We start from the raw sequence: 27,758 nt of genomic DNA on the forward strand, positions 1-27,758 counted from the left end.
GTTAAAGTCAATGTTTTGCCTTCCTTCCTTCCTTCCTTCCCTCCCTCCCAGCTAACATGGGAGTTAAAGTCAATACATTTTTCCTTTCTTCCTTTCCTCCTTCCCTCCCTCCCAGCTAACATGGGAGTTAAAGTCAATGTTTTTTTTCCTTCCTTCCTTCCTTCCTTCCTTCCTTCCATCCCTCTCCCTCCCCTCCTTCCTTCCTTCCTTCCTTCCTTCCTGCTGCGTCATGTTTATACTTCCCGGTGGCTTTACTGTTGAATTAATAATAAATAAAATAAATAAATAAATGGACTCTGCACAAAGTGGAGGTATCCCAAGAATTGGGAAGGAGGCATGAGAAGTGCCACGTGGTTCAGAGCAGTTCAGGAAGGATGCGCCCAGAATGTGTGAGAGGCCCCGTGGAGAGTGCAGGGGTGTGCAAAATATCAGACGGGATGCACAAGGGATGTGTCCTGGGTCGGGAAGGCTGAGCAAAGATGCAGGATAGATGCCGTGAGGTTGACTTCGCACGCAGAACTTGACGCAGCTAAGGCTGTGTCGCGGTACATGAGTGGCCAGTTGGGGTGGGAGCCCCGGAGGGACGATGGGCTTCGTGTGAGGGGGGGGAGGAGACTTACCTGAACAACTTGCAACTTACCTTTCTGGCTTTGCCGTTGCCGAAGGTGTCGCGGAGTGTTGGAAGGGACAATGACTCGATTGCGATGGTGTGACTAAATTTGGCCACAATTTTTCTCAAATTTCCATTCCCGGTCATATGGGGCCCAGGTTTTGGACACATTCTGTATGTTCGCCCATCTGAGGTATGTCGACTGAAAAACCGTTGCCCCGCTAATGCCCCATTTTACCCCACTGAAAGTTGCAAACAGATCTGATAACTTTTAATAGCACGTGGATATAGATAAGGAGGAAAAACCGGGAGCAAGAAATGCAAACGAGCAGGACGGCGCTCTACCGCCACCTAGAGGCTGGATGAACAGAGGAGCAGGTGAGCCCTACCTGTAGGCCTATTTGGTTGCCGCGGACAACAGTTTGAACTCAGGCTGCCTCTCACCACCTTTACAGAGGCCCTATAGGTTTGCCGACTAGGTAGAAGTGACCCGACAGAGTCCCCCAGAAAGCTTCTTAGGGATTCACCGAGGTAGGTGGGACTTGAAAGCCATTTACCAAGCCGATAGTGGGTCCATCTTCTGCAGTGGAAAAATGGTGGTTCCCTACCAGAATGGGCCAGGTGTGGGCACAAGCTTCAAATTGGGAAGAGCTCCTGCATGATGGTTTGGCTCCTCGGTCCAGAAGTTAGGATTGAGGTATTATTGTTCCGGGCAGGAGAAAGATTTGTGTGTTTATTTTTCTCCTCCCATCCGTAGCGAAGTAGGAAAGGGGACCTAGAGGTGAGAACGGCCGAAAAACAAAGCGCGAGGAATGGGCCACCAACATCTTTTTCTGCCCGTCTGCCGGCGTCGAATCTGTTGAGACTAGCTTGACTGATGGCGACGTCCGGGCTGCTGCCCCGAGGTATGTCGTGACGTGCAAATTGCGGGGGTGGGCGTCCCCTTTACGAGTGGCTTCACTCCTGCGGCCAGCGGAAGTTGACGTGGCGGATCTGATCCCAGAAGAGAAGGCTGAGGATGGTGTGCGGCCCGATGCGGAAGTAAGAAGCCCCTACCCCTTTGTAGGCTCCCCAAAAGCCCTCCGTCCGGATGATTTTGGCCAGGCAATCCAAAAGTCCTTTGTACATCATGCCCTGCCGTATAAGGAAAGCAAACGATGAAGAGAGCAAGCTCACCGATGAATTAAGACCACCCCAATTTTCTCGGGTTACCCCTCGTTTTCAATGTCCCGTTCTCCCAGCCCCCCTGCCTTAGGTTTTGGAAATCTTGCTTCCTTGTTGTTAAATGAAAACTCCTGTTCTGACCTAGGCTTCAGAAAATCACGAAGCAGACTCCTTGTCCCGACAAAACCCCTTTTTATTAAGCTAATGTGAAGTCCTCTCATTCATATCCAGCAGAGTCCCATCAAACAGTCTTTCAAGGGTGAATTGACAACCACAGACCTTATCAGGCTTGGAGAGCTGCCAGGCCGATCTCTTCCAAACGCAAGGCTGTACAAGAAAATACTTGGCAAGGGGTCTCTGAGAGTCACAAACAGATCTTCACACGAATTAAACGAACTAATTGTCTCCTGCAAACTCCCCTCCCCTTTTGCTCCTCTTTTATTCCCTATGGGAGGGGCCATTCCCAATCCACCTGCGCCTTTATTCCCGAGTCAGCTCTTGTTCCTTAACAGTTCCCTTCTCCTGGCAGCTCTGCACATACGCACACCGGGAACAGGCTCCAGCTGTCCTTCTGCCCCACTGATCTCCGACTCCGAAGGCAGCTGATAACTGTCGGACGCCTCTCTGCCTCCGACACAGAGCCCTCATCAGAGCCTTCCCCAGACTCCAGGACTGGCCCATGTTCCTCCCCAACCTTCTCGCTGTCCGAATCTGCTGCCAGCTCCACTGGCCGTTGGCGGGCCACAACAAAACCCATCAGCAGGTTTTTGCAAAAGCATGAGGAGATGAATTCAAGACAGGCACTCCTCGAGTTACAACGGTTCATTTAGTGACATGTTTTGGCAGGGCAGGTACAGTTTGGAAGATTGCAAACGTAAAAAAAGGAGGGAAGGAGAAAGGGTTAACAACGAAGCTGGGTAAAACGGCGAAGCTTTAAAAACGATTGAAATCAAAAATGTTTATCAGAGACATTCGGTTACTCATCCCAGTAACTTCCATCAGTTGAATTTTTTTTAAAAATGGGGAACAACCTCTGCAGTTGGTGTGGCAATAGTTGGTACATTCCAATGACTGTCCCATCTAATTTTTTATTTATTTTGACTGATGAAGTTACTCAAATGAGCAACGAGAAATCTCAGATTAACTTTGGTCCAGTTTTGCCATGATTTTTTAGATATTTTGGGGCCTGGATTATTGAATTTTCATTGACATATTGTCATACATTTTGGGGAGGAAGCCCTGCAGTTTGGCGTGGCAAGAGTTGGTACGTTCCAATGATTCTCTGCTTAACTATTTTTTTTAAAAAATTAATTTGACTGATGGGTGAGTCATGAAACATTTCAGATTAACAAATTCTGGGCCAGTTTTGCAACGAATGGAACCTTTTAAAGGTATTTTTGGCCTGGCTGATTGGATTTTCATTGACGTACAGCGAAGCTGTGGAGTTAAGCCACTTGTCAAAGGCAGCCCTGAAACCAATGGGGTGAATGAGTTAGGTGGAAGTCGTGAGTTGGGTGACCGATTTAATGAACCCAATCTCAGGGAGTCCTTGGCTTACGACGGCAATCGAGCCCAAAATCTCCCTTGCTCAGCGAGACCGTTGTTAAGTGAGTTCCCCCCCCCAATTTTACTACCTTTCTTGCCACATTATTATTATTATTATTATTATTATTATTATTATTATTATTATTATTATTTTGACTTCTTAGTCACCCCCTTTCCCCCAAGGGACTCGGGGCGACGTACACCAGCAGCGGTTACAACGATACAATATGGAGGAGGTAGAACAATAAATAAATAAATTACAATAATTTAAAACAATTAAAAAACCCCAATAATAGTTAAATTTAAAAATTAAAATTAAAAATGCCCAAGAAGTGGAGAAGCTCTAAATTAAGCCAGGCCGGCTAGTCGGAACAGGTGGGTCTTAAGTTTCGTGCGGAAGGAGCGGAGGTCAGTAGTTGTCCTAATGTCTGGGGGGAGGTCATTCCAAAGGGTAGGGCCCATCACAGAGAAGGCCCTACTCCTGGGCGCCGCCCTCTGACAATCTCTGGAGGACGGCACCCGGAGAAGTCCCTCCCTGTGCGAGCGAATAGGTCGCAGGGATGTGTGGGGCAGAACGCGATCCCGCAGGTAACTAGGCCCTGTGCCATGGAGCGCTTTAAAGATGGTAACTAACACCTTGAAGCGCACCTGGTAGGCCACAGGAAGCCAGTGCAGCTCGCGCAGGAGAGGTGTTATATGGGAGAACCTCATTCTCCCCATAATTGCCCGCGCGGCTGCATTCTGGACCAACTGCAATCTCCGGGCGCACCTCAAGGGGAGCCCCATGTAGAGAGTTGTTAAGTGAGTCACTGCAGTTGTTAAGTGAGCAACACAGTTGTTAAGTGAATCTGGCTTCCCCATTGACATGGGAGGCTGTAACAGTCCTCCATGTTTTTCTTCCCCCAAGAGGCAACTGGACTTTCTGGTTTTCCTTTGAAGACGTTTGCCTTCTCATCCAAGAAGCTTCTTCAATTCTATAATCTTCAGAACTGAAGAAGCTTCTTACTGTGTTACCCTGAAAATATGACCTACCCCGAAAGTACCCGTATTTTTCAGGCTATAAGACGCACCAAGAACTCGAAGAGGCAAGTAAGAAAAAGTGTTTGTCTTCCCCGGCCTCTAGGAAAACTATGCAGGTGGAAAACGGGCCCTTTTTCGCCAAAACGGAGGCGTTTTTGCCTTCCCCCAGCCCTGTTGAAGTCTGCAGAGTGCAGGCTTCAGCAGAGTGCTGCTGGGGGCAAGCAAAAACACCTCCGTTTTTCACAAAAGTGGGATGCGAGGCGGGGCTTCGGGAGGCCAAAAATGGCTGTATTCGGTGTATAAGACGCACCAACATTTCCACACCCTGTTGGGGCGGAAAAGGTGCGTCTTATACTCCGTAAAATACGGTAAGTCCTAGCTTGATTTTTACATGGTGCCCAATATAAGCCCTACTGCTCCAAAATAAGCCCTATTAATAAGAGCCCGCCCACTCCAGAGTGCACAGGTAAAAAAGCTAGGATGGGGATGGGGAGCTGCCCTACTACTTACCGTATTTTTCAGAATATAAGACGCGTCGGAGTATAAGACTCACAAGGTTTTTGAAGAGGCAAATTAAAAAAAAAAGTTTTTGCACTCTGCAGACCTCTTTTTTTTTCCAAAAAAGGGCATGAATAGCCTTTAGGAGGCTTGTACAGTGCTCTTGGGGATGGGGTGGCCCAAAAATGAGCAAAAAAACTGCCAGTGTTTTGTGAAAACGGGCCCTTTTTTGTCAAACAAAAGGGCATGAATAGCCTTTAAGCGGTTTATAGAATGATCCTGGGGGCTGGGCAAAACTGAGCCAAAAACGGCCCATTTCTCGCTCATTTCTGCCCTCCCCAGCCCCCAGGAGCACTCTATAAGTCTCCTAAAGACTCTGCATGGCCATTTTGGTGAAGGAGCGGGGTTTCAGGAGGCACAAAATGCTGTATTCAATGTATAAGATGCACCCAGATTTTCAACCTCTTTTTTTGAGGGGGAAAAAGGTGCATCTGATACTTCGAAAAATACAGTACTTTCGGACAGTTGAAGCCAGGCCTCTCGCACTCCATATGGACCCATTTCTTCTGCAGTCGGCAAGGCTTCCCTGATCCAGAGTTCTGTTATCGGTTGCAGAGGCCTTCGGGAAAGCCTTGCTGGCTTGCAGAAAAAGTTCCTGAAGGCCTCTTGATGGTGAAAAGGAGGCCAGGGGCAATGCACAAGTGAGGAGAGTCAGTGGACGACATCCCCCCCCTCCCCGCCCCCCAAATAAGACCTGGTGCCTTTTTTGGTGGCAAAACAAATATAAGACAAGGTCTTATTTTCGGGGGGAAATGGATAGACGAGAAGCGAAAAGTCTTCGAGGAAAAACCAAGGAAGTACATGTTGTCTCTTGAAAAAGGCACCTTTGAGACATGACCTGGAGGAATGAGTGGAGCTGGCAGGAGATTTGGGCAGTGAGGAGGTTGGGGAGGAACATGGGCCAGTCCTGGAGTCTGGGGAAGGCTCTGATGAGGGCACTGCGTCGGAGGCAGAGATGGGGCCTTCTGACAGTTATCAGCACACTTTGGAGCCAGACGTCAGTGAGGAAGATGAACAGCTGCAGCCTGTTGTGGCCCAGCAGGATCCGGTTGAGCTGCTGATGGACTCGGATAGGGAGGAACCATATGAGTCCGCCCTGGACGATGTGGAGGACCCTGGGCAGGGTTCAGACTCAGAGCAGGGACCAGAGAGGCTGGTTGGCCACCAGGAGGCGCCTGAGGCATGGAGCAGTGGGGAGGATCAAAGGCAGTTTGGCCCTGATGCTAGATTGAGAAGGGCTGAGAAACGGTAGCAGCAACTCCGTAGGCAGACTCACAGAAGATGATTAAGCACAGGTGGTTGTGGATTGGCCCCTCCCAAGAGAGATTATAGGTGAGGCGTTGGGAGGGGACATTTGCAGGAAACAACCGCTCGAATTAGTAGTTAAGAAAATCTATGTACTAGCCGTGTCTGCTTGTTTGGACTACCTGCGTTGCTTCATTTGAATTATCTGGGTTGCTCTACTGAACGTGAGTTGTCTGGGCCCTCAGACAAAGGATTCGTTATCTCAGTAATTAAACAATGGCAAACAGCCAAGCCTGTGTTCTGGTTTATTCACAGGCGTGTGTGTGTGTGTGTGTGTTCAGAACAGCAGCCTGTTCCCAGTGTGCGCATGCAGAGTTGCCAGACGAAGGGAACAGCGGAAGAACAGGGGTCGACTTGGGAGTAAGGCCACAGGTGGACGATATATGGCCCCTCCCAAAGAGGAGCAAAAGGGGAGTGGAGTTTGCAGGAGACTATTACTTCGCTTCATTGGGTCGTGACCTTCAGAGGCTCCTTTGAAGATGTCAGCCTGGCAACTCTCCAAGCCAGAGAAGAGCCGTGACTGTAAATCCTCCCTCGAAAGACTTTGCTGGATGTGAATGAGAGGAATTCACAGTAATATAATAAAAAGGATTTTTTTGTCAGGACAAGGAGTCTGCTTCTTGGTTTGGGCCAGCCTAGGTCAGAACAACTGAGAATCGCCCTAAGCCAGGGGTGTCCAAACTTTTTTCAAAGAGGGCCAGATTGGATGAAGTGAACATGCTGGAGGGCCGAACATTTTTCCGAACATTCTTTGAACAATTACAATTAAATGCAAATGAATTATTTTATGCCAAGTTAATTGCAAATGGCATACTTTTCATTTCATAACATTAAGATCAACTGACAGCTGAGTTTTCACAATGTATGCATTTTTTCCCTGAAGACTCGTGTTTAGTACATTCAGATGCTTTCTTTTCCTCTTTCCCTCTTACTTGTCTATCCTTCCTTCCACCCTCCCTTCCTCCTTCCCTTCCTTCCTGCCTCCCTTCCAGTTCCCTCCTTCCTCTTTCCTCCTGCCTGCCTTCTTTCCCTCCTGCTTATCTATGCTTCCTTCCTTGCACCTCCCTCCCTTCTGCCTGCCTTCTTTCCTCTTTCCCTATCCTCCTATCCTTCCTTTCTCCCTCCCTCCTTCCCTGCCTCCCTTCCAGTTCCATCCTTCCCTCCTTCCTTCTGCCTCCTTCCTGCCTGCTTGCCTTCTTTCCTCTTTCCCTCCAGCGTGTCTGCTTTTCTTTCCTTCCTTCCACCTCCCTTCTGCCCTCCTGCTTTCTTTCCTCTTTCCCTCTTGCTTGTCTATCCTTACTCCCTCCTCCCCTCCTTCCCTTCCTTCCTGCCTCCCTTCCAGTTCCATCCTTCCCTTCCTTCTGCCTTCCTGCCTTCTTTCTTCTCTCTCCTGCTTGTCTGCTTTTCCTGTGTGTGCGCGCGTGCGAAAAAGAGGTGGTGGGAGAGAAATTTGAAAGGTCTTCTGCTTTCGGAACTCGGAAATACCCCCCCCCCCACTCCCATTTTCCTCCAGCGAGCACGGAGCTTGACGGAGGCGAAGTGTGAGCGCGCGCGCGAAAAAGAGGTGGTGGGAGAGAAATTTGAAAGGTCTTCTGCTTGCCGTGGGCGGGCCGCATTTACATAGAGCAGGGAGGGCTGTTAAAGGGCCGTATTAAACCGCCCCCCGGGCCGCAAATGGGCCGCGGACCGGACTTTGGACATGCCTGCCCTAAGCCTTTAAATGAATGGTTATAAGTCAAGGAATGTTCTGTGTTCCCATCTTTTTCTTTCGTCTGTCCCGGCTTGGCTTCCTCCACATCTTCTCCCTTCTTCCTATTTCCTACCTGGCCATCGGGTCCAACCGGTTGGTTGTAAAGGCGGGTGCTGGCCACGTCAAAGGGTGTCATGGCGATGGCCACAATGAAGCTACTCATCATCCCGGCGCACAAGGCAATCAACCAGCTGTCTTTGGGGAAGATCTGGAGGGAGAGGAGGGGACAAAAGTTAGCGAAGTTACGGCCAGCTTGGGCGGAGATCAGCAACCCAGATCCAATCAGAGGATCGATCCGCTTGAGGAATGCATCTTTTTTTTTTTTAATGAAAACATAATTCTCTGGTTTTGGATGTGAAAAGAATGGGGTGGGGTGGGGGGGAGACTCCCACCCGGAGAAACAGCTAGATGGGATATAGAAACATTAAAAAAAAAAAAACCCAATGGGACAAAAGGACACCATGAGCCATCAAGTCTACCCTGAGTTTTTTGTTCATTTTTTTTCTTTTTAATGCACACATTTGTTATTTTTTTATTATTACTTTTTATTTGTATTTGTTTTATTATTATTTTTGTATTTGTTTTGGATGATAGACGTGTGTTTATCGCAGGTGTGTTTAAACTCTTGTTACTGAGGACTAACCACGCCATCTTCGTTGGAGGTTGGTCCCATGATTTCACGACCTTTTTTTTGTGAAGGCAAAGGGCCTGGGTAGACTCGCCATTAAGTAAGGCGAAAACATCCCAGAATTCTCTTCCCAGTAGGGAACATGACTGGTTTATTCATTCTGTAGCAGTGACGTGCGGTGACGTTTATGACTGGTGAGGCTGGTGACGTCATCAAACCACGTGGTTGCTCCAATCGCAGGGGCGCAGCCCAAACGGAGAAATTTCTTCAGCTCCAGCCTCAATCAGCGCAGCCGCGGTCCCCTTCATCTTGCCTCAGGAAGGAGGGGAATGGGACCACGTGTGCAGGGGAAGGGGATTGCGGCTCTGCTAATCTGAGGCTGTGCGCTGAGGAGCCGCCTGCACAGGTGGTCCCATTCCCCTTGCAAGGATCCCGGGCTCGCCCAATGCAAAAAATGCCTGGGTACCCTGTTTCCCCGAAAATACAACCTGTCCTGCGCTCACTGACCTAGCGTTATCCCGAAAGCGCCAAGTTACAGGAGCCGGGGGTGGGGGGAGCGCTCACGTTGCTTGCCGCCTTCGGTATACCGCTAGGTTGGGGAGTGGGGTTCTGTCGGGCCAGAGGGGAGAGTTGCCGGGAAACTCTCCAGCCGGGAAAAGCGCCATTCACTGACCTCAGCAGCCGCCCCGCAAATCCCCTCTCCAGCCGGGAAAAGCGCCATTCACTGACCTCAGCAGCCGCCCCGCAAATCCCCTCTCCAGCGGGAAAAGCGCCATTCACTGACCTCAGCAGCCGCCCCGCAAATCCCCTCTCCAGCCGGGAAAAGCGCCATTCACTGACCTCAGCAGCCGCCCCGCAAATCCCCTCTCCAGCCGGGAAAAGCGCCATTCACTGACCTCAGCAGCCGCCCCGCAAATCCCCTCTCCAGCCGGGAAAAGCGCCATTCACTGACCTCAGCAGCCGCCCCGCAAATCCCCTCTCCAGCGGGAAAAGCGCCATTCACTGACCTCAGCAGCCGCCCCGCAAATCCCCTCTCCAGCCGGGAAAAGCGCCATTCACTGACCTCAGCAGCCGCCCCGCAAATCCCCTCTCCAGCCGGGAAAAGCGCCATTCACTGACCTCAGCAGCCGCCCCGCAAATCCCCTCTCCAGCGGGAAAAGCGCCATTCACTGACCTCAGCAGCCGCCCCGCAAATCCCCTCTCCAGCCGGGAAAAGCGCCATTCACTGACCTCAGCAGCCGCCCCGCAAATCCCCTCTCCAGCCGGGAAAAGCGCCATTCACTGACCTCAGCAGCCGCCCCGCAAATCCCCTCTCCAGCCGGGAGAAGCGCCATTCACTGACCTCAGCAGCCGCCCCGCAAATCCCCTCTCCAGCCGGGAAAAGCGCCATTCACTGACCTCAGCAGCCGCCCCGCAAATCCCCTCTCCAGCCGGGAAAAGCGCCATTCACTGACCTCAGCAGCCGCCCCGCAAATCCCCTCTCCAGCCGGGAAAAGCGCCATTCACCAAGCCCTTGCGCAGCTGTCCCAGGCGACCGCTGCTGGCTGCTGCTGCCCGCCGCCGCCCCGCTCCGCTCCGTGCATAACTTCCAAACTCCAAAACTTCCAGCATCGGCCGCTCTAGGAGTGCTCTCTATGGTGGGCCGGCTGCTGGACAGAGAGTTTTCCGGACAGTCTTCCAGCAGCCGGCCCACCATAGAGAGCACTCCTAGAGCGGCCGATGCTGGAAGTTTTGGAGTTTGGAAGTTATGCACGGAGCGGAGCGGCGGGGCGGCGGGCGGCGGCGGGCAGCAGCAGCCAGCGGCGGTCACCTGGGAGAGCTGCGCAAGGGCTTGGTGAATGGCGCTTTTCCCGGCTGGAGAGGGGATTTGCCGGGCGGCTGCTCAGGTCAGTGAATGGTGCTTTTCCCAGCTAGAGAGGGGATTTTCCGGGCGGCTGCTCGTGAGCATAGTTACCTCATGGCTACTTCGCCCCTGAGGCTGTGCCCGGCTCTTCGGGAGCCAGTTCACAAGAGAGCAGCCGCCCGGCAACTCTCCCCTCTGGCCGGACAGAACGCCACTCCCCAACCTAGCGGTATATTGAAGGCGGCAAGCAACGTGAGCGCTCCCCCCACCCCCGGCTCCTGTAACTTGGTACTTTCGGGATAACGCTAGGTCAGTGAGCGCAGGACAGGTTGTATTTTCGGAGAAACATGGTACTTAGGCATTTTTTGCATTGGGCGAGCCTGTGATCCTTGCAAGGGAAATGGGACCACGTGTGCAGGAGGCTCCTCAGCACACAGCCTCAGATTAGCAGAGCCGCGATCCCCTTCCCCTGCACACGTGGTCCCATTCCCCTCCTTCCTGAGGCAAGATGAAGGGGACCGCGGCTGCGCTGATTGAGGCTGGAGCTGAGGAGCCTCCTGCACACGTGGTCCCATTCCCCTTGCAAGGATCCTGGGCTCGCCCGATGTAAAAAATGGTGAGATCGGCACACTTGGGGCTGCTGCTGAGATGTCCAGGGAGGCTAAACCAAGCCGCGCGCCTCTCCCAGCCACTTTCACGGCTTCCTGGAGTAATTCTTTTTTATTTTCATGACGAGAGTGGTGAGGCTCCGCCTCCCCTGCCTCCCCTGACTGCACGTCACTGTTCTGTAGCAAATAAATCATAGCTCTTCCCTAAACCTACCATAGCTTGTTTCATACCCCACAAGAAAAGAACATTACGCCTTAGGACTGAGAGTCTCAACCTATTCTATTCTATTCTATTCTATTCTATTCTATTCTATTCTATTCCAATACATCCCATTCCACTCCAATGCATTCCATATTTTCTATCCTATCCTATCCCATCCCATCGCATTCCATTCCACTGCAGTGCATTCCATATTTTCTATTCTATCCTATCCTATCCTATCCCATCCCATCACATTCCATTCCACTCCAGTGCATTCCATATTTTCTATTCTATCCTATCCTATCCCATCCCATTGCATTCCATTCCACTCCAGTGCATTCCAGATTTTCTATTCTATCCTATTCTATCCTATTCTATCCTATTCTATCCTATTCTATCCTATTCTATCCTATTCTATCCTATTCCATCCCATCGCATTCCATTCCACTCCAGTACATTCCATATTTTCTATCCTATCCTATCCTATCCTATTCTATTCTATTCTATTCTATTCTATTCTATCCCATCCCATTGCATTCCATTCCACTCCAGTGCATTCCATATTTTCTATTCTATCCTATCCTATCCTATCCCATCCCATCCCATCGCATTCCATTCCACTCCAGTGCATTCCATATTTTCTATTCTATTCTATCCTATCCCATCCCATCCCATTCCACTCCAGTGCATTCCATATTTTCTATTCCATCCTATCCTATCCCATCCCATCCCATCCCATTCCACTCCAGTGCATTCCATATTTTCTATTCTATTCTATCCTATCCCATCCCATCGCATTCCATTCCACTGCAGTGCATTCCATATTTTCTATTCTATCCTATCCTATCCCATCCCATCGCATTCCATTCCACTCCAGTGCATTCCATATTTTCTATCCTATCCTATCCTATCCCATCCCATCGCATTCCATTCCACTGCAGTGCATTCCATATTTTCTATTCTATCCTATCCTATCCCATTCCATTCCACTCCAGTGCATTCCATATTTTCTATTCTATCCTATCCTATCCCATCCCATCGCATTCCATTCCACTCCAGTGCATTCCATATTTTCTATCCTATCCTATCCTATCCTATCCTATCCTATCCTATCCTATCCCATCGCATTCCATTCCACTGCAGTGCATTCCATATTTTCTATTCTATCCTATCCTATCCCATCCCATCGCATTCCATTCCACTCCAGTGCATTCCATATTTTCTATCCTATCCTATCCTATCCCATCCCATCGCATTCCATTCCACTGCAGTGCATTCCATATTTTCTATTCTATCCTATCCTATCCCATTCCATTCCACTCCAGTGCATTCCATATTTTCTATTCTATCCTATCCTATCCTATCCTATCCTATCCCATCGCATTCCATTCCACTCCAGTACATTCCATATTTTCTATCCTATCCTATCCTATCCTATCCCATCCCATTGCATTCCATTCCACTACAGTGCATTCCATATTTTCTATCCTATCCTATCCTATCCTATCCCATCCCATTGCATTCCATTCCACTCCAGTGCATTCCATATTTTCTATTCTATCCTATCCCATCCCATCCCATTCCACTCCAGTGCATTCCATATTTTCTATTCTATTCTATTCTATTCTAGCCTATCCCATCCCATCCCACTCCAGTGCATTCCATATTTTCCATTCTATCCTATCCTATCCCATCCCATCGCATTCCATTCCACACCAGTGCATTCCCTATTTTCTATTCTATTCTATTCTATTCTAGCCTATCCCATCCCATCCCATTCCACTCCAGTGCATTCAATATTTTCCATTCTATCCTATTCTATCCTATCCTATCCCATCCCATCGCATTCCATTCCACACCAGTGCATTCCATATTTTCTATTCTATCCTATCCCATCCCATCCCATCGCATTCCATTCCACTCCAGTGCATTCCATATTTTCTATTCTATCCTATCCTATCCTATCCCTTTCCATCGCATTCCATTCCACTCTAGTGCATTCCAGATTTTCTATTCTATTCTATTTTATTCTATTCTATTCTATCCTATCCCATCCCATTGCATTCCATTCCACTCCAGTGCATTCCATATTTTCTATTCTATTCTATCCTATCCCATCCCATTGCATTCCATTCCACTCCAGTGCATTCCATATTTTCTATTCTATTCTATTCTAGCCTATCCCATCCCATCCCATCCCACTCCAGTGCATTCCATATTTTCCATTCTATCCTATTCTATCCTATCCTATCCCATCCCATCCCATCTCATCCCATTCCACTCCAGTGCATTCCATATTTTCTATTCTATTCTATCTTATCCTATCCTCTGTTTTATTCTATATTGTCTACTCGATTCTGCCTGCAAATCAGCAGTTTGAACTCATATATTTTGTCTCTTCTGCCATGACCAGCCTAAATTTAGCAGCCTTGGAATAAAGGGTCAGTTGATGCCTTATATTCAGGCAGAAAAAAGAGCTACAAATCCACCTTCTTAAGCTCCAGTGCTGTATTAATAGCCATTGGATTAGAAACAGGTTTAATACTCAAGAGTTGGAGAACATACCGAGGAAGTGACCATACATTTGGCAAGAAAACAGAATATATTTGGGTGTTGCTCCATAATTTTATTTAGTTTAGATTAGTTTTCTCCTGCCTTTATTATTTTTTTTTGTAAGTTAACTCAGGGCAATGAACATACCTAATACTCCTTCCTCCGCCTATTTTCACCACCACAACAATTATGTAAGGTGAGCTGAGCTAAGAGGGAGAATGACTGGCTCAAAGTCACCCAGTTGGCTTTCATTCCTAAGGTGGAACTAGAACTCACAGTCTCCTGGTGATTGGCCCAAGTTCACCCAATTGGCTTTCATTCCTAAGGTGGAACTAGAACTCACAGCCTCCTGGTGATTGGCCCAAGGTCACCCAGCCGGATTCCATGCCTAAGGCAGGAATAGAACTCTGAGTCTGCTGATGATTGGTCCAAGGTCACCCAGTTGGCTTTCATTCCTAAGGTGGAACTAGAACTCACAGTCTCCTGGTGATTGACCCAAGGTCACCCAGCTGGCTTCCATGCCTAAAACGGAACTAGAACTCACGGTTTCCAGCTTGGGGCCTTAACGATCGAGACCAAAATCAAATGCATATCCCAATTTTACTTCTCTCTTGGATCCCAGATTTATGTCTAAGGTTTACAGAGTTGGAAGAGATCTTGTAGGCCATCTAGCCCAACTCCCGCTTAAGAGACCCTACACCATTTCTGACAGATGGCAGTCTAGTCTCTTCTTGAAAGCTTCCGGTGATGAAGCTCCCACAACTTCTGAAGGCAATCTTCTGTTCTATTGGTTGATTGTACTGTCAGAAAATTTCTCCTCATTTCTAGGTTGAATCTCTCCTTGTTCAGTTTCCATCCATTATTCCTTCTCTGGCCTTCAGGTGCTTTGGGGAATCGCCTGACACTCTCCTCTCTATGGCAGCCCCTCAAAGATTGGAACCCTGCTATTGTATCTCCCCTGGTCTATCTCTTCACTATACTAGCCATGCCCAGTTCCTGCAACTGTTCATTGTATGTTTTAGTCCCCAGTCCCCTAATCATCCTGGTTGCTCTTCTCTACACTCTTTCGAGAATCTCAACATCTTTTTTTACAGTGTGGTGACCAAAACTGGATGCATTTTTTCCAGTGACGTGCGGTGAGGTTTATGGCTGGTGAGGCACTGACACAGTGGTGGGTTTCAAATATTTTTAGACTTGTGGACTTCAACTCCCAGAATTCCACAGCCAGGCATGCTCAGTTCCGATTGAAAACGACAGCATTTGTTTCTCTCTCCCTTCCTCCCCCTCTCTCAAACACACACACACACACACACACACACACAAGTTGGATTGGACTATTTCTCCTACCCCCTTCCCTCTCTCACTCACTCTCAAACAAACATACACACACACAAAAGTTGGATTGGATATCTTTTCCAGTGGCTTGAAAGCAGCTCCTCTGCCATCCCCCCCATTCCCTTGCTGCCTTCCTCAAACACCTCCACCATTGCAAATGCAGCCTGCTGTCTGGGTGGGAAATGCCTGGAACGCAATAAAGCCCACCCACTCACCTCCTGCTGGCAGGCTGGGGTGAGAGGAGAGGCAGAGAAGCCGGAGGGGAGCCGATCTGAGCCTTCCAAAAGAAAGAGGCTGGGGGAAAGTGTGTGTGCTACAGCATGGCTCTTTGCCTGGCTTCCATGGATGACTCTGCTTAACTGTTAAAAAAAGCCTCTAAAAAAGCGCCCTCTACTATGAGGCAGGAGAACTGCATGCCTCACCTACGTCAGAAATTTTTAGGCTTTTAACCCTTGCTTAACTCTGCTCGAGTGATCATAAAACGCCTAAAGTCAGACTAGATGAGGCATGCAGTTCTCCTGCCTCATAGTAGAGGGCACTTTTTTAGAGGCTTTTTTTTAACAGTTAAGCAGAGTCATCCACGGTGAGGCAGCAACTAGCTCAGCTTTTTCCTTTTACATTTTTCTTTTCTTTTCATGATGAGAGCGGTGAGGCTGTGCCTCCCTTGCCTCACCTGACTGCACTTCACTGCATTATTCTAAGTGTAGTCTTACTAAGGCTTTATAGAGTGGTAGTATCTCGCTTGATCTTGATTGGATCCCTCTGTTAATGCAACTTAGGATTGCATTGGCTTCTTTGACTGCCGGCTCATATTTAATTGGTTCTCCACTAATTTTTAATTTTAATTTTATTGAATTTATAGACCACTCCCTCTCCCCAAAGGGACTCGGGGCGGTGTACAGACCACAAATAAAACAATATACAAAACTTAAATATTTATAAATACCCATTAAAACAAATTAAGTGATAGGCTGTACAGTATAGTTAAAAATTAAAACAACCTAAAAAATCTATCCCTAAAGATTTAGGCTAGAGTGGGACACAAAAACTACAGTTAGGCCAGGCCAGCTAAGTTGAACAGGTGGGTCTTAAGTTTCTTACGGAAGGAGCGGAGATCGGTCGTTATTCTAATGTCGGGGGGGAGGTCATTCCAGAGGGTTGGGCCCATCACAGAGAAGGCCCTACTCCTGGGCGTCGCCCGCTGGCACTGCCTAGTGGACGGCACCCACTAAGACTCCAAGATCTTTCTCACAGTTACTGCTATGAAGCCTGGTTTCACCCAGGCTATAGGTGTACTTGTTTTTTTTCCTGCCAAAGTGTAGGACTTTACTTTCCTCTACACTGAATTTCATTTTGTTAGATATCATCAAATCTTATCAGACTCTGGATCCGCCCTGCCAAATGCAAAGTTTTCTATTGCAACTCCTGTAGGTTTTTCAAACAAGCAAAGGAAACCATCGTACCTCGAGGTTGTTCAAGAACTGTTTGGAAAAGGAGAAGGTTGATAGCTGCGTGGATGAACCCACCATGACTCGGGGCATGGAAGAAATGGCTCCACGCCACAGCCCTAAGACGCCGTGTTCTTTGTGGATCCCCCATAGCGCATGGAACATTCCCTACACAAACAGAAAAGGACCCATAACGTTTAGGAGCATCAACGTCTATAATCCTCATCGCACTCAACCAGTTGAAAGTCATCAATTGAAATAGTTGGACCCTTTCGAAAAATTTGGGTTACAATGTGGAATTGGCTAAGTGGGAAAAACTTTGGATATTTAATCAGAAACTAACATTGGCTACGGCGTATAAAGAAAATCTTTATAAGATGTTCTACAGATGGCATCTCCCCCCAGCACGGCTCTCCAAAATATTCAACAATCTGGCCCCAAATTGTTGGAAGTGTAAAAAAACACCAGGCACTTTCTATCATATGTGGTGGACGCGCAACGAGGCAAAAAAATATTGGAAAATGATTCAATCATGGTTAGAACAAATGGTGGGAGAACAAATGATGTTTAAACCAGAAACTTTTCTCCTAGGCATAATACCGGAGGGGTTCAAGAAAGATACACTTTATCTAATTATACATATACTAACTGCAGCGCGCATAACCTATGCACAGTATTGGAAAAAAGAAAATACACCATCAGAGCTAGATATAATCCGAAAAGTGTTGGCCTGTGCAGAAGCAGATAGGCTCCCTCTTGAACTTAAAAATAAAGGGGAATCAGAATATTTTGAGATATGGAATAGATTTTATGATTGGTATAAGACAAGATGACAAGACTGGAACAAATGTATATATTGTGATTGGACAGAAGGACAGACAATGTATTAAGTCGATTAATTGTTAATGGTTGAAACTAGCTGTATATAATGTGAATGTATGGTCACTCCGACTCCGCGGTATTGCATTGTTTTAAATGTAAAAATAATAAAAATATATATATATTTTAAAAGAAATAGTTGGACCCTTTGAAGTAAGGAGTGAGCCGGATTTGAACTCTTCTTGACTTGAAAAGACCATCCTGGGGGGTGCCATGAAAGAAATCATTTTGTCCCCAGGACATAGAACACTAAACACAGAATAATGGGGTTGTAAGGGACCTTGGAGAGCTTCTAGTCCAACCTCCTGCTCAACCGGGTAGCCGATCCCATTTCAGACAAACGGCTATCCAGACTCTTCTTCAAAACCTACAGCGATGGAGCACCCACTACTTCCAGAGGCAAGGAGTTCCACCGATTGACAGTTCTCACTGTCAGGGAATTTCTCCTTAGTTCTAGATTGGCTCTCTCTTTAATGATCTTCCCTCAGGTGCTTTGGAAAAGGAAGACATAAAGAAGGAAGGAAGGAAGGAAGGAAGGAAGGAAGGAAGGAAGGAAGGAAGGAAGGAAGGAAGGAAGGAAGGAAGGAAGGAAGAAACGCAAACATCTTCTAAAATCATCCCATACGGTCATCATCTAAAAAAGCAGGATTCTCACCCCCAGTCCGATTTCTACAAACAAGTCTAGTTTCGTTGCAATTCTTGACCGGCTAAGCCCTACGTCAAATGTTCTCTCTCGTTCAAGAAAAACGCACACATCTATATTCAACCCTCTATTTAGTGACCGTTCGAAGTTAAGACGCCATTTTGAAAAGTGACCCGTGACCGGTTTTTTTTTCACGCTTACAACCACTGCAGCATCCCCAGGTTCACCTGATCAAAATCCAGACGCTTGGCAACTGGCATGTATCTATGACGGTTGCGGTGTCCTGGGGTCATGTGATCGTTATGTGCTAGCAATAGCACTTAGACTTAAGTGGTATATACAACCCTCTCTAAGCAGTTTTACAGATTCAGCCTATTGCCCGGAACAATTTGGCTCCTCATTTTACCCACCTCGGAAGGATAGAAGGCTGAGTCAACCTTGAGCAGGTCAGGATCAAACTCCTGGCAATGGGCAGAGTTAGCAGTAGCGCTTAGGCTTATATACCACTTCACAGTGCTTTACAACCCTCTCTGAGCAGTTTAGAGAGTCAGCCTATTGCCCCCAACAATCTGGGTCCTCATTTTACCCCCCCTCGGAAGGATGGAAGGCTGAGTCAACCTTGAGCCTGATGAGATTTGAACTGTCAAATTGCAGGCAACCGCAGAAGTAGCCTGCGGTACTGTACTCTAACCACTGCGCCACCGTGGCTCAGTGGAGAAAACCAGATTCACTCAGCAACCGTGTCCCTCCATTAACAACGGAAGAGATTCACTTAACAAATGTGGCAAGGAAGGTCATAAAACGGGGCAAAAAAAAAATCATTTAACACATGCCTCGCTTAGCGACCAAAATTTCGGGCTCAATAGCGGTTGTAATTTGAAGACTACACAAATTTGCAAAGGTACAAAGTAGGGACTCCGGGTGGAAGGCCCGCCCTTACTCAATCCTTCCGTCCCACGAGAGAACATTATACACAAATCTTTTCCTGGGTAAATCTTACTTACTTCTTACACTAACCCGGCAACCGGAGATTTCCAGCGTCGAGTTTTGAGAGCAGAGTATTAGTAAGAGATTAGAAGCTGCACATTTTTAAAGATCCGGGAAGGTATGTAGTCAATCTACCTCCCTATTCGCTAGGGCAGGCTGGCATTTTTCCAAGCTCCGGGTCAGGAATAATCAGGGATTGGGTAGAGATGCTGCAGAATCTCCTAGACTTAACCTGGTTTGCCTCGGAAATGGTCCCAAATCAGACTGAGGCAGCTTGCTTTCTGGTGGAGATCTTTTAACGTAATTATATTGTTTTACACCACAAATTCCATTTCTATATTGAACAGTGTGTTTTCTAGGTATCCAACGTGTTAAAATATAAACATCATTATCATCATTGTAATCACGTACATATAGACATATGTGCAATAATATCAATCGTTATTGAAAAGGATACTGTCTTTCATTATAATATCAATTATATAACCATCAAAATATTTACTGATCATTTTCTCCTTCTCGTGGAGTCCATATTTCACATAAATCCATTCATCTAACCTCTGTACTTGTCAGCTAATCCTTTGTAGAAAAGTTCCCATGCCACAAAATATTCCGAATCTTCCTTTTCTTTGATTTTTAAGGTTAACCTAGCCATTTATTTATTTATGATTTTAATTGAAAAGACAGTGCCGTGTCAGGATAACAATTACAAAGAAAGCAAAACCCAAGAAAAGTTGATAGTAAATCTTAACACACAAGCTAATAACAATAAAAATAATATGACAGTAGTTATAGTAGTTTGACCAAAAAAAGAAAAGAAAAGAAAACCTTTTAACTAAATTTCTACTTACATTAGCCTATTTACAAATTCCCCCTTACTATAGTTATTGTTTTCTACATCTTTATTTTCCATACTAACAATTATTGACATTCGTAAACTTATTTCCCCTCTTGTTTCTATCCATTCATAAAATTTATCCCATGCTCAATAATATTCCGAGTCTTCTTTATCTTTGATTTTTAAGGTTAACCTATCCATTTCTGCAGATTCCATAATTTTTTGATTGTGTTATCATCTGTATGGGTTTCTATGTTTTTCCAGTATTGTGCGTATACAATTCTTGGCTGCTATTAGAAAATGTAAAATTAAATCTGTGTCACCTTTATTATAATTTTCGGGAAGCATGCCCAAAAGGAATGTCTCAGGTTTCAAGTCTATGTATTGTTTTGTCATAGTTTCAAGCCATTTGTGTATTCCCCCCCCCCCCCTTTTGGGACATGTGGTGGAGATCTTTTAAATGGCCATCTGATTTCCTCATTCTACTTCCAAGCAAGGCAATGCAAGAATATTTGCTATAGATTGGAGAACAGTATTACCTCCAAAGATGATTGCTTACTATTTACTGAGCTGAGATTTAAAAGCAACTGATAGCCCAAAGGAAAATTAACTTCGCAAAAAAATATTGAATAAGGATTAAAAAAAACTGGTTAGAGGAAATGGTAAAACAACAAAGAGTTAAAACTGGAGCTATTTCTATTAGGCATGTTAACAGGGAAATATAACAAAAAAACCCACCCAATATTTAATGCTACGTGTAATAACGGGGGCCAGAATTGTATATGCTCAAAATTGGGAAAATGGAAATATTCCCTTTGAGGAAATGATAATAAAGAAAATATTAGACTGCGCTGAGATGGATAGGTTGACAATGGAAATTAAAGACAAAGGAGAAACAGAATACTATTTAATTTGGGATATATGGTATAATTGGCTTGGTAGTAGATGCAAAGATTAGAAAACTAATAATGAAAGACAATTAATGAATTAGAAATTAGAAATAAGTGTAAATATAATGAAAGATCAAGAATATTAGATATAATAGTATATAACGGTAAGATGCAAAATGTAAAAAATATCTAAAATACATAATATATATGTGTGTATATGTATGTGTGTGTGTGTGTGTATGTATGTATGTATATAGATAGATGGATGGATGGATGGATGGATGGATAGATGATAGATAGATAGATAGATAGATAGATAGATAGATAGATAGATAGGTAGGTCTTGGCATATTCGGGTCTTTTCCCATGTAGGATTGAGAGTATCTTGGCGATGTTCCGATGAGGTCACACTCGCCATCTTCAGGCTGGTGCCTTTGGCTTCCTGCTTGTGCGAGCTTTGCGGACTTGTGGACTTCGACTCCCAGAATTCCTGAGGGAACTATGACCCCTTTATGACTTGTGGACTTCGACTCCCAGAATTCCTGAGGGAACTATGACCCCTTTATGACTTGTGGACTTTGACTCCCAGAATTCCTGAGGGAACTATGACCCCGTTATGACTTGTGGACTTCGACTCCCAGAATTCCTGAGGGAACTATGACCCCTTTATGACTTGTGGACTTCGACTCCCAGAATTCATGAGGGAACTATGACCCCTTTATGACTTGTGGACTTCGACTCCCAGAATTCATGAGGGAACTATGACCCTTTTATGACTTGTGGACTTCAACTCCCAGAATTTCTGAGGGAACTATGACCCTTTTATGACTTGTGGACTTCAACTCCCAGAATTCCTGAGGGAACTATGACCCTTTTATGACTTGTGGATTTCGGCTCCCAGAATTCCTGAGGGACCCTTTTATGACTTGAGGACTTCGACTCCCAGAATTCCTGAGGGAACTATGACCCTTTTATGACTTGTGGATTTCGGCTCCCAGAATTCCTGAGGGACCCTTTTATGACTTGTGGACTTCGACTCCCAGAATTCCTGAGGGAACTATGACCCTTTAATGACTTGTAGACTTCAACTCCCAGAATTCCTGAGGGAACTATGACCCTTTTATGACTTGTGGACTTCAACTCCCAGAATTCCTGAGGGAACTATGACCCTTTTATGACTTGTGGATTTCAGCTCCCAGAATTCCTGAGGGAATTATGACCCTTTAATGACTTGTAGACTTCAACTCCCAGAATTCCTGAGGGAACTATGACCCTTTTATGACTTGTGGACTTCAACTCCCAGAATTCCTGAGGGAACTATGACCCTTTTATGACTTGTGGATTTCGGCTCCCAGAATTCCTGAGGGAACTATGACCCTTTTAATGACTTGTGGACTTCGACTCCCAGAATTCCTGAGGGAATTATGACCCTTTAATGACTTGTAGACTTCAACTCCCAGAATTCCTGAGGGAATTATGACCCTTTTATGACTTGTGGACTTCAACTCCCAGAATTCTGGGAGTTGAAGTCCACCAGTCATAAAGGGACTATAATTCCCCACCTGGGAAATAAGACCAAACTGAACCACTTAATCACTAGGTCAAATTTAGGTATTTTTTTAAACGGGGAGGGTGTAGTTTATAGACAATGCTTTAATTGCTCTTTCAAAGACCCAAATGGAAGTTAAAAACTGGCCAGGATATCTGGTTACAAGTAGTGAGCTCGACTTACAACAGTTCATTTAGTGACCGTTCAAAGTTACCATGGCACTGAAAATCAGGGACTTATATAACTGATCTTCACAGGTACAACTTTTGCAGCATCCCCATGATCATCGGCAGCGTCCTCGGGTTGCAACCTTCTGACAAGCAAAGTCATTGGGGAAGCCAAATTCACTTAACAACCACGTTACTAACTTAGCAACTGCAGTGATTCACTTAACAACGGTGGCAAGAAATGTCGCAAAATGGAGCAAAACACATGTAACAAATTCTCCCTTAACAACATGTCTAGTTGAATGAAAAGGACTAGGGGAGACAGGATAGCAGTGTTCCAATATCTCAGGGGTTGCCACAAAGAAGAGGGAGTCAAACTATTTTCCAAGGCACCTGAGGGTAGAACAAGAAGCAGTGGGTGGAAACTAATCAGGAGAGAAGCAATTTAGAACTGAGGAGAAATTTCCTGACAGTTAGAACAATTAATCAGTGGAATAGCTTGCCTCCAGAAGTTGTGAATGCTCCAACACTCGAAGTTTTAAAGAAGATGTTGGATAGCCGTTTGTCTGAAGTGGTGTAGGTTTTCCTGCCTAAGCAGGGGGTTGGACTAGAAGACCTCCGAGGTACCCTCCAACTCTGTTATTCTATTATATTCTAACATAAATTTTGAGCTCAGTTAGGGTTGTAAGAGGAGGACTACCTGCATTTTCTTTCTCTACAGATCGACCTTGACTTAACAGTCATTTATTTTGTAATCCTTCAAAGTTACAACAACCCTGAAAAAAAGTCACGTATGACCGTTATGACACTTAACAACCACTGCAGCACAAAATTCAGAGGCTTGGCCACCGGTTCATAGTTATGACGGTGGCCGGGTTCAAGGGATCATCTTTTGTGGCCTCTGGACAAAGCAAAGCCAATGGGAGAAACCAGATTCACGTCACAACTGTGTGCTAACTTAACAACCGCAGTGATTTGCTTACAGCTTTGGCAACAAAAGGTCGTAAAAGGGGAGAAAACTCCCTTCACAGCGGCCTCGTATAGCGACAGATATTTTGGGCCCTCAATTGTAGGTTGTAAGTCAAGGAGTATCTATATAATAAAATGATTCGTCTTTAAGGGGCCCAGAGACCCGTGTTGTTTTTCTTTAGGTATGCAACTTGGGAGCGCAAACGATGAGATTTATGGAGGCATCTTTGGATAATACTGGGAAGGAGGCCAGTGCAAAACTGTGCTCAGTTCTGAATCAGTGATGCAGGAAGGACTATTTCATGGAGAGGTACTTTTCCGTCGTTTCAATTTTGAAAAGGCCTCTAGAGCACAGAATAATCGGGCTGGAAGGGACCTCGGAGGTCTTCTAGCCCAACCCCCTGCTAAAGCAAGAGACCCCGTATCAATCTGGCCAAATGTTTGTTAGGTCCCTTCTTAAAAATCCCCAGTGATGGAGCAGTTCACAACTTCCAAAGATAAGGTTCTGACCTAGGCTTCCCCAAAAAAGCACGAGGCAGAGTCCTGGTCCCGATAAAACCCCTTTTTATTAAACGAATGTGAATCCCTCTCATTCCCATTCAGCAAAGGCCTGGCAGGCAAACAGTCTTTCAAAGGAATATTTCTGACCACGGACCTTATCTATCTTGGAAAGCTGTCCTGTAAATATTTTCCAAACGCAAGGAATGCAAGGAAAGACCGGGCGCAGAGTCTCTCAGATTCACGGACAGATCTTCACACTCCTGAAACGAATCTAATGACCGAACGAAGGAATTGTTTCCTGCAAAAGCCCACTCCCCTTTCGCTCCTCTTTTATGTCCTATGGGAGGGGACAATCACCTTCCACCTGTGACTTTACTCCCAAGTCTACCCTGATTTCTGAGCTGTTCTTTTTTTTTGCAACTCTGGGCATGCGCACACTGGGAACAGGCTCCAGCTGTTCCTCTGCCTCACTGCTGTCTAGCTCGGAAGGCAGCTGATCACTGCCAGACGGCCTTAGCCCCGTCTCTGCCTTGGACGCAGAGTCCTCGTCTGAGCCTTTCCCAGCCTACAGGACCGGCCCATGCGTCTCCCCAACCTCCTCTCTGTCCAACTCGACTGCCAGCTCCAATGGCTGCTGGCAGGCCACAAGAGATGAGCTGTTCCATTGATAACCTGTTCTCACTGTCAAGAAATATCTCCTTAGTTCTAGGTTTGAGCTCTCTTTAACGAACTTCCACCCGTTACTTCTTCTTCTTCTTTTTTTTTTTGGAATAACTTTTTATTTTATTTTATAGTATATAAAAATTCCAACTTCAATTGAACAGCGTGTCGTCTAGGTGCAACTCATTTTAAGAAGTAATATTCAAAATGTTTACAGCCATATTCATCGCATTTATATCAATATATATTAATACCAAGGATAGTCACACTATTTGTTTCACCGATTTAACCCGTCTTCCATGGAGCACTGATTCTTTCATATATTTCCCCGTTTCCAGCTCCTGTTTTTGTCAGCTAGCCATTGATAAAATAAATCCCAAGTCAAAACTAAAAATAAAATTCAGTTTCTTTCTTTTCCTTAATTGTAAGTGTTGGTTTGTCCATTTCTCCACATTCTAGTATTTTTCTAATCACATCTTCTTTTGTTGGGATCTCTTTACTTTTCCACTGTTGTGCAAATACTATTCTCGCTGTCGTCAATACATGTGAAATCAGATATACGTTCCCTTCCTTTCACCCATTACTTCTTATCCTGCCCTCGGGCGTTTTGAAGAATAGGTCAACCCTCTCTTCTCTACGACAGTATGGGAAGACTGCCATCAAATCACCCGTAGTCCTTCTCTTCAGATTAACAGACTTGGAAGGGACCTTATAGGTCATCTAGTCCAACCCCCCCCCCCCCGCCCAAGCAGGAGACTCTACACCACTTCTGACAGCTGGCAGTCCAGTCTCTTCTCGAAATCCTCCAGGGATGAAGCTCCCACATCTTCTGAAGGCAACTTCTGTTCCATCGGTTGTTTGCTCTCACTGTTAGAAAGTTTTTCCTTATTTCTAGGTTGAATCTCTCCTTGATAAGTTTCCATCCCTTATTCCTTGTCTGGCCTTCAGGTGCTTTGGAGAATAGCTTGACCTCCTCTTCTCTGTAGTAGCCCCTCAAATATTGGAACACTGCTATCCTGTCTCCCCTGGTTCTTCTCTTCGTTAGAATAGCCATGCCCAGTTCCTATAACCATTCTTCGTTAGACTTGATTTACAGTCATGAGGACCAGAATCTTAATTTCTTTCTTTAAATTTTTTTTTAAATAATTCCAGAGGCTCTCTAAGGAGAAAGGCTAAGAAAGACCCCTTTTGAAAACCGTGCAAGTTTGCTGACCAGTAATTTACGGCGAGATCCCGAGGAATCAAAAGTTCTGCAAATTACAACTTTCTCTTGATAAAGCTACAGGGTACGTTCTGCTTACCTGGTGCTGATATTGGTGTCCTACAGCAATCTCAGAAGCTGACTGGGCTTGGAGATGAGTCTTCACCTGGAAAGAGGATTGGAGAAATGTCACTTTCCTAAGAAACAACACGTCAGGAAGATGCATTTAAAAATGTTGATTTATGTTTCTCCCACCAATGCTTTACTCCCTTCTGAAGCAGTGTTTTCATTCTAGTAACCAGAGCAGGTGAAAGGCTTGTGTTCAAACTGGAGGCTTGCAAGAAGAGACTGGACTACCATCTGTCAGAAGTGGTGTGGGAGGGGGGAGGGTTGGACTAGATGACCTACAAGGTCCCTTCCAACTCTGTTAATCTGAAAGTTGCTTTTAAGCCAGAGGAAGGACGTTCTCACACAGTCAGTGAAAAACCAGCCCAGTAGCAAATCTGGCTCTTGTAAACAGTACAATGCGAAAAAGAAGCAACGAGGAAGCCCATTTACACAGCAGTTAGAATGCAGCAACCACAGGCTAAATCATGCTCACTCCAGGAGTTCAATCCTGACCAGCTCAAGGTGGTCTCAGCCTTCCATCCTTCCGAGGTCAGTAAAATGAGGACCCCGATTGTTGGGGGGGGGGCATAGGCTGACTCTGTAAAACCGCTTAGAGAGGGCTATAAAAGCACTGTGAAGCGGTATATAAGGCTGAGCGCTATCAGGAAATATTTGTGGTGACTGCTGCGTTTTTTGCTTTAAAAAAAAATAAAGGCCACATTGGATTTATTGGCAGAATTCATGCTTTATCCCTGGATTCTGAAAGGCAGAATTCCACCCGGCATCTCTGGATTCCAGACAGAAATGACTTGGGGGCAATTTCTCTCTTATTCTACGGTAATGCTTCTGGGGTTAAGACCCACCAGATACAGGGGGCTGCTCACAATGGCACTTGTGGCGCCCGCCAAAGCTCCTGCCAGGGTGGCCCGCGCCAGGCTGACTTGTCCGTCCTGGGTGTGGATGTAGCCCTCCGATTCCGCGATCCCGTAGGTGCCCAAGCGGATGCCGTTAAAACCAAACTGGTAGAAGAGGGCCGGGGACAGTCCTCGCTGGAGAGCTGCCAACCCGTCGACCCGTCCGATGGTGTAGAAGGCGTGGAAGACATTCCGGTAATGGCGGGTGTAGGTGCCGGGAGCGCGGAGCTCCCCCTGGAGCTGCATCCGGGTCTTCACCACTTCCAGGGGGTTGGTGAAGAGGCAGGCCCCACAGGCAGCCACACCACTGAGAAGGAAGTCCATTACGGGTGGGTCAAAGGGTGGATGTTTGGTCAAGGGAGCTAGAAGAGGAGAAACTACGGAGGTCAGAGTAACCCAAGACCTTTCGAAAGGAGGAGGAGAAGAAGCCAAGAAGATGAAGGTTGAAGGATCTAAGGGGGCACGGAAGGAGGACCTACCCCAGGTTCTCAAAGGACCTACCCCAGGTTCTCAAAGGACCAACCTAGGTTCTCAAAGGACCAACCTAGGTTCTCAAAGGACCTACCCCAGGTTCTCAAAGGACATACACCAGGTTCTCAAAGCACCTACACCAGGTTCTCGGAAGGCCAGAAGAAGCACTTCTGTGAAGGATGGAGGGTGAAAAAGAGGAAGGAAGATGGAAGGTCAAGTGGAGGGGAGAAGGGCCACTATGACAGAGACAATCTTGCTGCCACCACCATCATCATCATCATCCAGAAGAAGGTGAGGAAGAAAGCTGTGTTACCATCAGGGGGTGTTACCATCAGGGGGTGTCCCCGGGGGTCCCTCTTTCCCCCAGCCGGGGAGAGGAAGAGCAGGAGGCAAAGGGGAGAACCACGAGAAG

At 46.3% G+C, this 27,758-nt stretch overlaps 1 protein-coding gene across 2 annotated transcripts; it reads right to left on the reverse strand.

Annotated features, from left to right (window-relative positions):
- Positions 1 to 168: 168 nt before the first annotated feature.
- Positions 169 to 27,425, reverse strand: LOC309401079 (solute carrier family 25 member 35-like). 2 transcript variants are annotated; one of them, XM_081970024.1, is made up of 5 exons: positions 26,846 to 27,425; positions 25,954 to 26,019; positions 16,585 to 16,737; positions 8,026 to 8,160; positions 169 to 1,744 (listed from the first exon to the last, which is right to left on the reverse strand). In XM_081970024.1, exons 1-5 carry the CDS (start codon positions 27,197 to 27,199, stop codon positions 1,568 to 1,570), a joined length of 885 nt encoding a protein of 294 aa, XP_081826150.1. In that variant the 5' UTR covers positions 27,200 to 27,425; the 3' UTR covers positions 169 to 1,567. The 2 variants fall into 2 exon arrangements, with proteins under 2 accessions (XP_081826150.1, XP_081826149.1); XM_081970023.1 differs by having other exon boundaries at positions 26,825 to 27,425.
- Between the last annotated feature and the right edge of the window lie 333 nt (positions 27,426 to 27,758).

This window comes from Natrix helvetica (assembly GCF_964273705.1).
Source record: "Natrix helvetica genome assembly, chromosome: Z".
Classification (NCBI taxonomy): Eukaryota; Metazoa; Chordata; class Lepidosauria; order Squamata; family Natricidae; genus Natrix; species Natrix helvetica.

Excerpts from the sequence above, each read along its gene's own strand:
- LOC309401079 (XM_081970023.1), bottom strand. The coding sequence starts at position 27,199 with ATGGACTTCCTTCTCAGTGGTGTGGCTGCCTGTGGGGCCTGCCTCTTC. Across the intron at positions 16,738-25,953 it reads GACACCAATATCAGCACCAG|GGAATGTTCCATGCGCTATG; the intron begins GTAAGCAGAACG and ends CTGTTTGTGTAG. Across the intron at positions 8,161-16,584 it reads AGTTCTTGAACAACCTCGAG|ATCTTCCCCAAAGACAGCTG; the intron begins GTACGATGGTTT and ends CTCTCCCTCCAG.